This window comes from Felis catus, chromosome D1 (assembly GCF_018350175.1).
Source record: "Felis catus isolate Fca126 chromosome D1, F.catus_Fca126_mat1.0, whole genome shotgun sequence".
In the NCBI taxonomy this organism is placed as follows: Eukaryota; Metazoa; Chordata; class Mammalia; order Carnivora; family Felidae; genus Felis; species Felis catus.
The window spans coordinates 77,608,412-77,624,475 of NC_058377.1; the positions used below are offsets into that span (position 1 = coordinate 77,608,412).

Below are 16,064 nucleotides of genomic sequence, written 5' to 3' on the forward strand. Positions count from 1 at the left end.
GAGCACCATCAAGGCCTTCAGCTCAGACCACTGCTTCACCCTCAGTACACTGTCATTCATCTGTTCCCCCATCTTAGACAGTAATTGACCTCATCTCCCAACGTTGGGGAGCTGGCGGTTGGAAGGGTCTCAACAACACAGAACCAGTTCAGAGGAGCCTGTGAAGAGTGGGGCCGTTCACTCTGCTCAAGGCACTAAGGGACACTTAGAGGCAGGGCTCAACGTAATATGGGTGAGTTCTCTGAGAGCAGCGAGATTTTAGTGCAGTATGCCATCACTCTATACTCACTACACCCCTGGGTGGTGGGTGCTGTGTTCTTATTTTTAAGACGAGGCACCTAAAGCTTATAGAAACTCGCCCAATGCCATCCAACTTTTAAGAGGCATTGCTTGAATTCGAACTCAGGCCAAAAATGTATGAGTCGTCCCCAGATGTGTTAGAGAGAGATCCGGTTCAGCGCCCAGGAGGGAGGCCCGGTCTGGAGAAAAGCTGAGACCCCCGCGGCAGGTGGCAGAGGCAGGAGGGGGAGGCTGCAGGAACCTCGGAGACACGCCCACGCGCCGGCCTTAAAGCAGGGGTCGCCTTAAGGAAGGGGGGCTTTTTCTCACCCGACAAAAAATAACTCCCCAACTGGGAGGGGGTTCCGTCCGAGTGCCACCCGCGGAAGGCGGAAGGCTAGGCTGATGGACGAGGACCAGGCCGCTCGGCAGAGATCAGAAGAGGAGGGTTTGGAGAGAGGGGAGGAGACAGCGGGGGAAGGCCAGCCGTCTCGGGCTTGGGACAACCGGGTGGAATGGGACCAGCAAGACCTGTTGATGGGGCTGAGCGGCCGGGAGAGCCGGGAGGCGGCGGGCCCTGAGGAGGCGGCGGAGCCGGAGCCGGAGCCGGGGGTACCGGGCGGCCGGAGCGGAGAGGGGCGGGCGGGCTGGGAGCCCGCCGGGCCAGGGGGCGGGGAAAGGGCGGCCCCCGAGGGAGGGGTGGCGGCGGGTCTGGAGGGCGGGAGGGGCGGAGAGGGGCGGGGAGAGCAGGACCAGAGCGACGGGGAGGGGCCGGCCGGGGAGAGCAGGAGTAGAAGCGAGGCTCGGCAGCAGGCGGGGAGCCAGGGCGCCCCGGGGTCCGGCACGCTCCGGGGAGGGTACTGGGAGGGCTCCCGGGAGCGCCACCGGGAGAGGAAGGTGAAGCGCAGGGCCAAGCGCACGAAGCAGGTCGAGAGTAAGTACCGGCTGGAGAAGAAGCCCAACCTCCCGCAGGAGCGGAGGCAGGCGGAGACCCAGAAGAACGTGGTCTTGAAGGGGGAGACGAGCGAAGCCTGTCCCTGCTGGTTGTCGGAGCAGCGACGACGGCCGCCCACCATCCAAATCAGCCTCTCCCCCAAACCTCGCCGCCAGTCGCAGTGGTCCTCGCTCTGCCACACCTCGGTCAGTGTCATTAACGAGCTGGCGCAGATGGGCGACCCAGACGTCCTGGAAATGGTGCAGGAGGAAGGTAGGAGCCGGCGGACTCGGTGGCGCGGGGGGAGGGCGGCCCCGGGCGCGGGGACCCCGGGGGACGTTGGCGGCCCTGCGGCCTGGATCCCGGGGACGTTCTCGGGGTGGCGTGCTCTGCGCGAGACAGGGGCTGCAAGATGAACAGCCCCTGCCCCGGCGGGTGGCTGGGTGACGGCGCGCTGTGTTTCCTCTGCTACTCGAGCAAGCCGGGGACCTGTGTCCTGTGACCCCTGCGGTTCTGAGGCCGCCCTCCTCGCTCCTGTGTGCGCCGCCGAGCGGTTGACTATTGTAGGGAGCGAGGCGAGCGCGCTGGCCGCGTGCGCTGAGGCGCTCCGGCCTCCCACCGAGAGCCGCAGCTTGGGGTGCGTGACGGCGGTGCCATGGGTGGGGGAGCTGGCCCCTGAGTCCCTCTGCCTCTCTCCATTTGCCGATTACTGGCCAAGCTTTGAGATCCCTGTTAATTATGCGAGCGCCAGGCTCTAAGATCGATCAGCTTGGGATTCTGGTGCACCTGGGAACGCTGCTGTTTCACCAGCTTTCATGCAATCTTTAGTTCCGTGGAGAAATGTCTGTTCATTGTTTGCCAAGGCCGTTGCACAGACCTATGTTCTGTGGGTCTGTTTTGGTACACACATGTTCCGGAGAATGCACGTATGTTTCTGGGACTATCTCCAGGACTCTCAGCGATACTCAGTTCCCTCCGCGACACTCTGTTTTCATGTCTTGTGTGGTATTAGATTTAAACATGGCAACAGTGTTTTTAGGCGATAAAAGGTCAAAGTAGTCTTATGATCCAGTCTTGAGAGGCGCTAGGAAATGCAACGCGTTACTGCATCCTCCTCTCTCTTCTAAACAGCTTTATTGAGGTACACTTTAGATACCATGTCACCCGTTTAAAGTGTGCAATTCAGTGCCTTTTAGTGTATTTACAGAGTTTTGCAATCATCACCACGATGTAATTTTCATCACCATAAAATAGAAACCTTAGCAGTCACACCCCCATTGCCTACCCTTAGCTCTAGGCAGTTACTAATGTATTTACTCTGCAGATGTACCTATTCTGGAAACTTCCTGTAAACTGACTCCTACAATATGTGGTCTTTGGTAACTGTCTTCTTTCTCTTACAGTAACGTTTTTGAAGTTCATCCGTGTTGTAATTCGCATGCTTCCTTTTGATTGCCACCTAATACTCCATTGTTAAAGATAAACCACATTTCATCCAGTCATCAATTGGTGGACATATGGGTTGTTGCCAGTTTTCACTGCCACAAATAATGCTGGTCTGAACATCCATGTACAGATTTTTGTATGAACGGCTTTTCGTTTTTCTTGGGTATATCCCTAGGAATGGAATTATATGATCATATGGCAGCTTTATATTAAACACTTTTGAGAAACTGTCAAACTGTTTTCCACGTGTCTGTGGCATTTTATATCGCAACCAACAATATGTAAATGTTGCAGTGTCTCTACATCCTTGCTAACATTTGTTATTGTCTATCTTTTTTATTTATAGCCATCTAGTGGTTGGAAGTGGTATCTGTGTGGTTTTGACTTGCATTTTCCCAGTGATTTCCCAATCAAGTATCTTTCCCACAGCTTATTGGCCATTCATATATCTTCTTTGGTGAAATACACATTTAAGTCCTTTGCTCATTTAGAAGTTAAATCATTTGTCTTATTATTGCGTTGTAAGAGTTCTTTACATATTCTGTATATATGATTTGCAAATATTTTCTCCCACTCTGTGAGTTGTCTTTCCCTGTTCTTGATGGTGTCACTTAAAGCAATTCCCCCTTTCTTAAAAAACATTTGAAGGTAGAAGGAAATGTGACTATTGAAAACTTTAAACTTTGCCTAATGGCTCTGCTAAATGATACAGTGAATTTATTTGTTAGTGAAAATGAGTGGTTCAGTGTACAAAGTGAAATGACTTTTAGGTGTCTAAAATTAAAAGCCCTTTTCTATACTTAATGGTTTCCTCTGTTGCCGAGAATTACTTTTCAGTTGTAATTTCAATAATCTGAAGGTCTTAATAGATTTTTTTCCACTTGAAACATTCAGTAATTCTTTATAATCAGTCCTTCTAAAGTAAAGTTATGAGAAGGTACAGAAATAGTATTTCTCATTGAGGGAAGAGAGGAAGGAAAAATGTGGAGTATGTAACTTTCTGTGCATAATGAAGAAAAAAATCTACCAGTGCGGCATTACAGACATTGACCATTATTCTTTTTCAGATATTAGAAGTGTGATCTAATTTAGCCACAGGATAATTCTGCTTACTAGAATGTATAGTTAAATTAGTATAACTTCAGCCGTGAGGTCAGATTGCAGCTTGAGTCCATCTAAGGAAGATTAAAAAAATGCTTTTTTAATGTTTATTTATTTTTGACAGAGAGAGAGAGACAGACAGACAGAGCATGGGTGGGGGAGGGGCAGAGAGAGAGAGGGAGACACAGAATCCAAAGTAGGCCCCAGGCTCTGAGATGTCAGCACAGAGCCCGATGTAGGGCTTGAACCCACAGACTGTGAGATCATGACCTGGGCCGAAGTCGGACGGTCAACCGACTGAGCCACCCAGGTGCCCCTATCTCAGGAAGATTTTAGAACTTTTCCCAAGCTAATTTGTTTTCCCTTTACTTGGCAAAGACCTTTGTAACTTGTCTATACTCCCTCTTACTGTGATTGAAGCTTTGCCTCTGTTTTGGGCCTAGGTAGCGGAAAGGAGGTTGATATGGAACACCATGTATCTGATGGATGAGGGTGATGACCACATCCAGCCCAAGTTCCCGTTCCCGATTTGTTCATAGATCCAGCATCCAAACAGGGGAGGAGCGGGGTACTGGTGAGAGTAAAGCCTGAGGCTACTCAGAGGACTCTTAGTTTTCTAAATGTTTTTTCAATATGTCAGGTGTTTTGCTGTGTTGGTTTTACTGCCCGTTACTGAGACCTGTGTTATTACTGTAGTTGTATGAAAAGTGCATTAAAATGACGGTGTATTTTTAAAATATAATGTATTGTCAAATTGGCTTACATACAACACCCAATGCTCATCTCAACAGGTGCCCTCCTCCATGCCCATCACCCATTTTCCCCTCTTCCCCTCCCCCATCCACCCTCAGTTTGTTCTCTGTATTTAAGAGTCTCTTGTGGTTTGTCTCCCTCCCTCTCTGTTCGTAACTAGTTTCCCTCCCCCCACCCCCCACGGTCTTCTGTTAAGCTTCTCAAGATCCACAATATGAGTGAAAACATATGATATCTGTCCTCTGACTGACTTATTTCACTCAACATAATACCTTCCGGTTCCATTCATGTTGCTACCAATGGCAGGATTTCATTCTTTCTCATTGCCAAGTAGTATTCCATTGTATATATATACCACATCTTTATCCATTTGTCAGTTGATGGACATTTAGGCCCTTTCCATAATTTGGCTGTTGTTAAAAGTGCTGCTATAAACATTAGGGTACATGTGCCCCTATGAATCAGCACTCCTGTATCCCTTGGGTAAATGCCTAGTAGTGCTATTGCTGGGTCATAGGGTAGTTCTATTTTTAATTTTTTGAGGAACCTCCATACTGTTTTCCAGAGTGGGTGTACCAGTTTGCATTCCAACCAACAGTGCAAGAGGGTTCCCGTTTCTCCACATCCTCTTCAGCATCTATAGTCTCCTGATTTGTTCATTTTAGCCACTCTGACCGGTGTGAGGTGGTATCTCATTGTGGCTTTGATTTGTATTTCCCTGATGATGAGTGACGTTGAGCATCTTTTCTTGTGTCTATTAGCCATCTGGATGTCTTCTTTGGAAAAGTGTCTATTCATGTCTTCTGGAGGGGGTATTTTTTAACATCAGCAATCCAAGGGGTTTTCAGAAGCCATTCTAAATATCCTAAATATATATGTTTCTTCCTGGAGTTTAATGATATAGTTACAAAAACTGAAGGGTTGGTTGAAGGAGGCTGAAAATGACTGGGTTCCACAGCATCCATTTTTAGGAGCTACTTTCAATTTCGTGTTTTAAAATATAAATGGATTTCTTTGAGTAAATTTACTGATACAGGTAAGCCTGGATCTTGCTTATTAATGTATTTCCTAAATCGTCTTTGAAGAGTAAATAGGAGAAAGTTAAATGGCTGAGTTATATGTGATGAGATTTTTTTTTTCCCAGAGAGAGAATGCTAACATTTTACCTTTTAGACGTAATAGTTAACAAGGTATTCCTAGCATTTGTTAGGTTTTCTCAATTTATTTTCTTCAATACTGAACACATAAGCAATCTTCTCCAGTTAGCTCTTTTCCCACTATCTAGTGATTTTTAAAAGGAAATTGTAAAGGCAAAGTGTAGCAGAATATTTAAATAATTATGTAAACAAACACTGCTAGTAAAATATCAGTGCTGAAGTTGAACTATTGACTGGTTGACATTGTAAGGAAGTCTTGATTTGACGTATTCATTCTTAGGCTGATTTATGACTCATTCAGCATGGGAAATGACACTTTAAGGGTTTAGCATTGGAAAAGGCACTTTTACAGTTGAAAGAAAAGTGTCTTGAATCTTTACAACTGCATTAAGCATTGTATTTAACTAAACCACCCTTCCTTTGGGAATGTGGATATTTATTTGATTGCATGTATTTTATTTTATGCTGCTGGAAGGGGTGTAAACTGAGAAGATCATCTGGTAAATGCAAGAGCTATTTTTGGGCCCAGGGTTTGTTGGAGTATATATTCTTAGCAACTTGCTTTCAGTTGAAAACTCAAAGCTCAGTCTTTGGGCTGGCTTTACTTTTAGCTCGCATTTTATGATCTCCATAGCAATCAGTATTAAACCCTTCCTATCTCTGGTTTCTAGTGCACAGAAAGAGTATAGTCATTTCCATGGGGCTTCGAGGATGCTGGAGGGATGACAAGAAGCCGTTAAAGTTGTTGGCTTCAAATCTTGCCTCCTCAGATACGTTTCTGTTTTGACAGAGGTTTGGTGATTATGTGTAGTGATGCCAGCCTCATACTCTGTGACCAAGTGTGACAGTTTGTCTATATCTCTGACATGTGCAAGCATCTGATTGTGCACGTGTGTGTCAGAGAGATAGAGAGAGCTAGTGAGCACTATGTGTGAAGGGGAGCATAGTGTGTGAGGAAATACATCTATTTTTTCTAAATCTTTCTGCTTTTCAGAAAAGGATAGAATTTACAAAGTGTGTCCCACCCTGGTGATCCGCAGTGGGGGTGGGGAGGGAGGGCCCTTGCCCTTTCCTGAAGGGTGATATTCTTGGGCTGGGGACCCAGAGAGGGCTCCATTATTCAGGATGGTATGAAAGCAGGACGCTAACGTAGGAGGCTGTTGAGGAGGTTTCTGGTCAACATTGAAAGGAAGGTGTCAGAAGTGATACAGTGTGAAAAAGAAACAGTAGTTAGCCAAGGAAGAAAACAGTTGTTAGTTCTAGGGAAAGGAGGCAGCAAGTTGAAAGGGAAGAGGGTAAGAAAGAACTAGTAGGGATAGGAGATAATATGGAGGAACTATTTTTTCCCTTTCCACGTTCTCAAATAAACACACTGCATCAAACTCCGATAGCAATTTGCAAATGTTCTTTCAATGCTACATGTTCTTTAAGCTACATGCAGGAAAAATAATTAGGGGAAGGAAGGGTTAGTGCTTACAGTTTTTCCAAAACCAGAATTATAAAATACTCTATAATTCTAGCTTGAGGCGTGCACATCTTCACCCCGTACTTGGAACAGTTCTTCAGCATAATGACTGTTTTTGTTCTCAAGAAAATAAAAGCCTCCCCTAAGTCAGCGTTCAAGTACCATACATTGAGAGATAAAGCGTGTATTCCTTAGAATCCTGTTCTTTATGTACTCATTATAAGACTTTGCAAGATTGGTTTTCTTCACATTCAACATTCCAATGAGATGGTTGCAACATTGTGCAGTTTTGAGTTGTAAATGTAGACAGTATTCCTGGGTAAAACACTTTGATGATGGTACTGGACCATGTTTTATATTTTTCAAGTAATTTTTACTTCTATTTATAGTCTTTTAGATGAGAAAGCCTGCACTCAGAAAAGTTGAGTAATATAGCTATTAGCCATAGTTTTGCTTTGCTTAAGATGACTATTAACTTTCTTTTAACAATTCTTTTCTTAAATTTTTTAACATTTATTTCTCTTTGAGAGAGAGAGAAAGGGAAAGAGATACATAGTGCAAGCAGGGCAGGGGCAGAGAGAGGGAGACACAGACTCCAAAGCAGTTTCCAGGCTCTGAGCTGTCAGCACGGTCTGACGTGGGGCTCGAACTCATGAACTGCAAGATCATGACATGAGCCAAAGTCAGACACTTAACCAACTGAGCCATCCAGGTGCCCCACTATTCCAGTTTTTAATCGCAGATCCTGCAACAAAAAGATCTGAATACAAAATAAATTCTTTCATCTTTATTCTGACACTTTCAAATTTATCTCAAAGAATTTACGTTTAAAAAAATTCTAAAGTTTATTTATTTATTTTGAGAAAGAGAGAGAAAGAGAGAGAGAGAGAGAGAATGAGCAGGAGAAAGGCAGAGAGAGAGAGAATCCCAAGCAGGCTCTGCACTGTCAGTGTGGAGCCTGATACAGGGCTCGAACTCCTGAACCATGAGATCATAACCCAAGCCGAAACCAAGAGCCTGATGCTTAACCGACTGAGCCCTCCCAGGTGCCCCTCAAAGAATTTAAGTTTTGAAAATTAACAATAGAATATATCCTAACAACAATAATATCATCAAAAATAACTAACATTGACTGACCTCAGTGCTGCATGAAGCATTTACATGAATTGTCTCATTGAAATGCTTGCACAAACCTGATGACATAGACATCAATGCCATTTATATGACACTTGAAAGCTTTCAATTTATGTCTTATTCTCCAGTTGCAAGGAAGGCTGGGAAATGTGTTTTTGTTTTTGTTTTGTTTTGTTTTTGTTTTTGTTTTGTTTTGTGTTTTGGTTTTTTGCTGGAGCACATCACTTCACCTAATTAGGGTTTTGTTAGTAAAGAGGAAGGAGGAGAAAGGATACTTGAGGACAGCCAGTGGCAGCCTCTCCTGTATTTGCCCACCATTAGTAATCCTACCTATTTTTTTACATAGGATCTTCCCAAACTGCTCAAGCCTAGGAGAGTTCTCACTCAGTCTTTGTCCCTCAACTTGCACATCTGAAATTTGACAGCAGTTTATTTCAAATGTTTATGCAGATATCAGTAATCCATGGACATTCCTTCACACGCACTGCCCCCACTGCCTTCCAGACAGCCAGATCTCCCTTGTGGTTCACTGCCACAGCCTCCTAATGTCTCTTTGCTCCATTCCCTCTTCCTTTCTTTCTTCTTTGGTTCCTATTTTTTTTCTAATGTTTATTTATTTTTGAGAGAGAAAGAGAGAGAGAGAGAGAGAGAGAGAGGGAGAGAGAGCGCGCGCGCCAGGAAGGGCGAGAAAGAGGGAAACAGAGGATCCGAAGCAGACTGTGTTCAGTGAGCTCAGAGCCTGACACTGGGCTTGAACCCATGAACTGTGAGATCCTTTGTTGCTGAAATCAAGAGTTGGACACTTAACCTGCTGAGCCAACCAGGCACCCCCCTCCCTGCCCCCCACCACTTCCCTTTTAGCTCATTCTTCACTGAGGGACCAGTGCTTTTCATAAAATGTAAATGTAAAACTGACTTAAAAGCTTTTATGTGGCTTGCCATTTCATTTAGGAAAGAAAAAACAAAAACAAAAACGGGTATACAAAGTCTTCCACAAACTATCCCCCGCTCCTTCCCTCTCCAACATCATGTCATGTCACTCTGCCATTTACCTTCTCATCTCTAGCTTGGCTTTCATTTCTTTGAACACCTCAAAACTGTTCCTGTCTTACAGCCTTTGTGTATTCTCACATGGATTGAGTGCCCTCAACTTTCAGATCTCAGTATATGTATTACTTGCCTCAGAGAGATTTTCTGATTTCTTCATATCTAAACTTCCCCACCCCCAGCTCTGTTTATAGCATTTATCTCAAGCTTTGGTCTGCTTCCACTACAGTACTGCAAACTTCTTAACAATAGAGAATCAATAAATGTTAACCATTATCACATTATTATCATTGTTATATTAATGATCAATATCAAGAACTGCAAAAGGTCTGAGATTTTACTGTACTTGGTAGTTAACAGAATATCCTTTTACAGTTTTATGGATACTGGTAGAAGACATAAGATACATAGATCAAAGACAAAGGACAGTGTATTACTCACAGCATTAACAGTAGCCAGCCAGAGTGGCAGTATTTGTGCCCGTTTCTTGAACCCAAGTTGCCACAACTCAATGCAAAGAGGGCCAGATAATACCTGTGTGTGTGGTGGGTTGCAATACAGGAGAGCAATCTGAACTTAAGGAACTTGAAGTCTTTTATATTAGTCAGCAATTATGCCTTCCATTTGCTCTGGAGGAAGACATTACTCTGATATTCCTAGACTGTGTGCAAACCTGTCCTTTGCTACAGAAGGAGACTCGAGATCTTCCAAGGGTGTTCACACAACCAAGATCCTTGAAAAGACTTGCAGTCAGTGTCTCACTTGCAAGATGTACAGAAACGTGAGAGACCAAAGGAGAATTATCTCCAAACAGTAACTACCTTTAAGTATCGATTCCTAAGTAACATATTTTGGTTTTGCGTAATTAACTTTATGTAAGTGAAGTATTAAAGTTTCTTCTTGTTTTTGTTTTGTTTTTGGTAAATAATATTCTTTGGAGACTTATCCATATTTTTGCATGTAATTGAAATTCATTTAACTTTGTTGCTAGGTATAATATGTGGTATTATTATACTACATTGTATGTACCCATTTTACTGTTTGTGGGTATTTGAGATGATTTCGGTTTCCTGGTTATTCCCAGCAATACTTTTATGAACACTCTTGTACATCCCCAGAATGCATGTATTTCTATTGTTTATGTGTAAGGTGGTACTTCTCAAACTTTTTTTTTTTTTTTTTATCTCAGGACTTCTCTATACTTTAAACAATTATTAAGAACCTCAAATAACTTTTATTTATATGAGTTATGGCTATTGTTATTTACCAAGGATATCCACTTTTACCCCTTCTATTAAAAATAATACTGGGAGTTCTAGCCAAACTACTTGGGCAAGAAAAAGAAATAAAAGGCATCCTCATTGGAAAACAAGAATTAAATATCTTTATTAACAGATGATATGATCTTTTATGTAGGAAAACCTAAAAAGTCCAGTAAAAAAAAAACCTTTAGAATCTATAAATGCATTCATTAAAGTAGAATACGAAGTCAGTACACGAAAACCAGTTGCATTTTTGCACACTAACAATGAACACTCTGAAAGGAAATTGAGAAAACAATTCTATTTATAGAATAAGAGACATATCTAGAAAAAGGTTGCTATGGCTAATGTCAAGCAAGTTACTGCTTGTGTTCTCTTCTAGGATTTTTATGGTTTCATGTCTCACATTTAGGTCTTTAATCTAGGAGTGCGCTTATTGTGATGAGCGCTGAGTGATGTATAGAACTGTTGAATTACTATATTGTACACTTGAAACTAATATAACACCGTAGGTTAACTAACTGGAATTAAGATAAAACTTAAAAATAAAGAATAAGATCTTTAAAAATTAGCCAAGGATGTGAAAGACTTGTACAAATAAAACTACAAAACATGGCTGAAAAAAAATTAAAAAAACAACATTTAAATGAAAACATACCCCATGTTTATAGATTGGAAGACTTAATACTGTTAAGATCTCCATACTACCCAAAGTGATGTATAGATTCAATGCAGCCTCTATCAAAATTCCAATGATGTTTTTTGCAGAAATAGAAAAAAACCATCCTAAAATTCATACGAACTCTTGAGGGACTGCTGAATAGACGATCAATCTTAAAACAGAAGAACCAAGCTGAGGACTTACACTTCCTGATTTCAAAACTTATTACAAAGCTTCAGTAATTGAAACCGTGGAGTACTGGAATGGAGACAGACATATAAACCAATGGAATAGAAGAGAGAGTCCAGAAATAAACCTTCACACATATGGTCAAGTGACTTCTTTACAAGGGCACCAAGACCATTCAATGGGGGAAAGGACAGTCTTTTCGACAAATGGTGCTGGAAAATTTGGATACCCACATGCCAAAAGAATGAAATCGGACCCTTACCTACCACCATATACAAAAATTAACTCAAAATGGACCAAAGACCTAAATGTAAGACCTGAAACTATCAACTTCTTAGAAGAAAACACAGAGCAACAGGTTCATGATGTTAGATTTGGCAGTGGTTCCTTGGATATGACACCAAATACACATGTAAAACAATAAAAGTAGACAAAATGACCTCATGAATATTTAAAAATGTACATCAAAAGCAACATAAACAGAGTTAAAAGGCAAACCACAGAATGGGATAAAATGTTTCCAAATCATATATGTGATCCAGCATATTTAGAGAACTCCCAAAACTCAACAATAAAAAAAAATCTGATTAAAAAATGGGCAAGGGACTTGGATAGACATTTCTCTAAGAAGATATAAAAATGACCAATAAGAAGCTGAAAAGATGTTCAACAACATAATCATTGGGTAAATGCAAGTCAAAACTAAAATGAGATACCACCTCAAACCCATTAAAATGGCTACCGTCAAAAACCCCAAACACCAGAGTTGGTGAGGATGTGGAGTAATTGGAATCCTTGTGCACTGTTGGTGAGAGTGTATAATGGTATAGCTGCTGTGGAAAACAATATGGCAGTGCCTCAGAAAATTAAAAATAGAATTACCAGATGGTCCAGTAATTCCACTTTTAGGTGTATACCCCAAATAGTTGAAAGGAGGGTCTTGAAGAGAAATTTTTATAGCCATATTGATAGCAGCATAATTCACAATAGCTAAAATGTGAAAGTAACCCAAATGTTCATTAACATATGAATGGATAAATATAATGTGGTATACATGTACAATAGAATATTATGCAGCCTTAAAAAGTAGGACATATGGTACAATACTAATGAACCTTGAAGACATTATGCTATGTGAAGTAAGCCACTCACACAATGACAAACACTGTATGATTCCACTTATAGGAGGTACATACAGGAGTCAAAAATTATAGAGACACAAAGTAGAATGGTGGTTGCCTCAGACTGGAGGAGAGGAGAATGAGGAGTTAATGAGTATTGTGCTTCAGCTTTACGAGACGTAAGAGTTCTGGAGATAGATGGTGGTGATGTTTGCTCAATATTATGACTGTATTTAATACCTTTCAACTGTGCACTTAAAAATGGTTAGGATGGTCAAGTTTATGTTATGTGTATTTTACCACAATAAAAAAAGTGGGGAAAGAACAGCAAAAAAGAAAGGAAGGAAGGAATAAAGAAAGAAAGGAAAAAAGAAAGGAAAAGAAAAAGCTATATGAATGGCAGGTTTATATTTTCTATATTTTCAGCATATGTTCTAACATTTCCTAAAATTACAATTACTGTGGATGGTCCTTTATTTCACTCCCACTGTGATTTTCTCCAAAGAAATGTTTTTATATGGGAAGTTTTTGACTGGAGAAATATTTCTCAGTGTTTTTCCATGTCAGAGGCAATGGAGAATAAGAATCTTCTATGTTTAACTTTTTGTAGTGTCAGAAACTTATTTGAAGATGTATTTTAGTCCAAATGACTCAACAGATAGCTATCATGGAGATGCTTGTGTGTGAGGAAAGTAATTTGGCCTATTTAGAACTGGTAGTGCCTGTTTGTTAGTGCTTTCCTTGCAGACAGTTTGGTTCAGTTCCAAGAAAACATGCTGACAGAATATTAAATCTCACACAGTGAGAACTAAGATGTAACCATGGATATCCCTCTTGGATGTCTTCCTCTCTGCAGTTTCATGGCTATGGATTAATAACTGCATTTGTCAGGGTTAATTTTATTTCTTAGTGGGGGAGATTATATCCTACACATCAGTATTTGCTTTTCCCCTACATCATAGACAGTTTTTGGTGCTGACTTCCACTGGCAGCTATTTTGAACAACTTAGCTCCAGGAAGGGCATCTAAGACCCTCCCGTATTTTTTCTTTGAATTTTTGGTTTCATTTTAGAATTTCTATTTTCTCCTCATGCAGACTTTTAACCTGTTCTGATCAATTGGCCATTCTGACATGTTTTTTTTTTTCTTTCTTATTTAATTTAGAGAGAATATCCAATAGAGAAGCAGAATATATTTTTGGAATGAATGAGGTAAGTCAAATGTATATGTATTAGTTTCCTATAAGTCAGCACAAAAAATTGAGACAAGGTTAGGAATGTACTTTGTATGAACACTTAAGTCTTTGTACTTCAGTTATTTACTTATACTCTATTAACTTTATTTTGTCTTCTGATGTATTCATGTTTTTGGTAAAGAAAACAAATTCCAAGTTTCCTGCAGATTTAATATTCTATCTTGCTAGGTATGATAAGGGAGCAAATAGAAGTATGAATTTGTTTTGAGGCTCCCTGTGAACAAACTCAGATATGCTGAGTCTTGCTGTGCAAGAGAATAGTATTGGGCTTAAAACTTTGCTAGAGGATAATGCAGGGAGGATATGTGACAGTCTTTGATGTTACCATTACTAGTATGTGATGAGTACTTATTACTTCAAGTGACTCAACACAACAAAATATATTAAATGAAATAATAAATAATAAAATTAAATACAACTTATAAAAATAAAAAAATTCTCTTAACTAAAGGCCTTATTTAGTAAAAGTTACTAAAATTTTAGATTTCTTGTATACAGAGAGTAAGCATTCTAAAGATATTTTGGATCAAATAAATAATCTTTCTGGTAGGGCTCCAGGTGACACAACACTAGTCACGGAGGTAGATTTCCTTGAATCAGGTTACAGGTGACCAGCTGGATAGAAAAAAATTCTTTAAAATTAGTTTTTTAGGAATGACTGAAATTCCCACCCTGGGAAACACAACCCACCAGAATAGGTTGGCCCGTCCTAGCTGGCTGGATAGACTGGCTGGGTAAGCTGGTTGCCTAAGATTCCCAGAAGTTTTTGGATTCCTTTAAAACCTGTGACCAAAATGCTGAGAGAAATAGACTATGAGAACCAAGGGGACAATGAAAATCATTTAGTCCAGTAATTTTTACAATGCAATTTGTAGACTGCCTGAATGACAATTATATTAAAAATTTCTTAAAAATGCAGACTCCTGGGCCCAACCTTACACACTTAATCGCATTGTTGGGGAATAAGGTTATGGAGTCATGATTTAAAAATAACACCCCAGGTGATTTTTATTGCTCCTAAAGTTTGAAAACCACTGTCATAAAGCAGAATCTCCACAACTAGAGTGATGTAATGTGGTACAGAGTATGTATTCATTAAATGAATAAGTGAATCAAGGTAACTGTGTAAAAAACAACGTGAAAAATTAAAGTTTGTATGTCTTTGGAGTAGACGGAAGAAAGTTATTGTGTGAGATTGACTGATTCAGTTTAAATGATAAAACATTGTCATTTTCATTTTGTTCACATCGACATAATAGTAATATACTCCTCACAGATCTCTATATGTATTGCTCAAGTTAACTTGAGCAACTTGAACTACAGTTCATATTCTTTGCTTCTCTATGTGTCTTTCATATTTATATATACCCTAAACTTCTATAAGAGAAGAACAATTTCATCAAGTCATATTTGTTCTATTCCCTAACCCTTTGCACATTTTTTTAAATGTTTATTTATTTTCGAGAGAGAGCGAGTGAGCAGGGGAGGGTCAGAGAGAGAGGGAGACACAGAATCCAAAGCAGGCTCCAGGCTCTGAGCTGTCAGTACAGAGCCCAATGTGGGGCTCAAACTCATGAGCCTCGAGATTATGACCTGAGCTGAAACCGGACGCTTAACCAACTGAACCACCTGGGTGTCCTTCCCTTTGCACATTTAAAAAGCAATGATATTGCTTCCATGCCTTCAACCTTGGATAGGTCTTCATTTGAAACAATTTTGCTTAAATTTTTAAGGCTTTATGTTTGGCTTGACACACTGAGAAATGTATTCAATTAACTTTAAGTTATAGTATTTTAGAAATACCATATGTTTTAATTTTTAGTTCTGATTCTATATAAACTTTACTTTTGTTGGAAAGCAACAAGTGAAAGGGGAATTGATTCAATTTTAGGAGAATTTATTTTTAAGAGAGAGAGAGAGAGAGACAGAGTGCAGGTGAGGGAAGGCAGAGAGACAGGGAGACACAGAATCTGAAGCGGGACCCAGGCTCTGAACTGTCGGCACAGAGCCTGATGCGGGGCTCAAGCTCACAAACTACAAGATCATGACCTGAGCCTGAGTCGGAAGCTTAACTGACTGAGCCACCCAGGCGCCCAAAACTTTTTGAAGAAAAACATAGGAGAAAACCTTTGGAAAGTAGGTCTTAGTGAAGAGTTATTAGACATGACACAAAAGCATGATCCATAAAAGAAAAATTGATAAATTGGACTTTTTAAAATTTAAGAACTTTTGATCTATGAAAGATCCTGTTAAGAGGAGC

The 16,064-nt window shown here is 40.8% G+C and overlaps 1 protein-coding gene across 6 annotated transcripts in view; it reads left to right on the top strand.

The window, feature by feature from the left end:
- Window positions 1-1,014: 1,014 nt before the first annotated feature.
- The window catches only part of ANO5 (anoctamin 5), a 92,678-nt gene continuing 77,628 nt past the window's right edge, over window positions 1,015-16,064 (top strand). For 3 of the 6 annotated variants that reach the window (XM_006937143.5, XM_019812188.3, XM_019812190.3), the window contains exons 1-2: window positions 3,998-4,334; window positions 13,714-13,760. In XM_006937143.5, the coding sequence (XP_006937205.3) occupies window positions 4,247-4,334; window positions 13,714-13,760 (135 nt within the window). In that variant the 5' untranslated portion in view covers window positions 3,998-4,246. Of the gene's footprint in view, window positions 1,487-3,997; window positions 4,335-13,713; window positions 13,761-16,064 lie in introns of those variants that run through there. The other 3 variants (XM_023239650.2, XM_023239651.2, XM_019812189.3) reach the window with 2 other exon arrangements.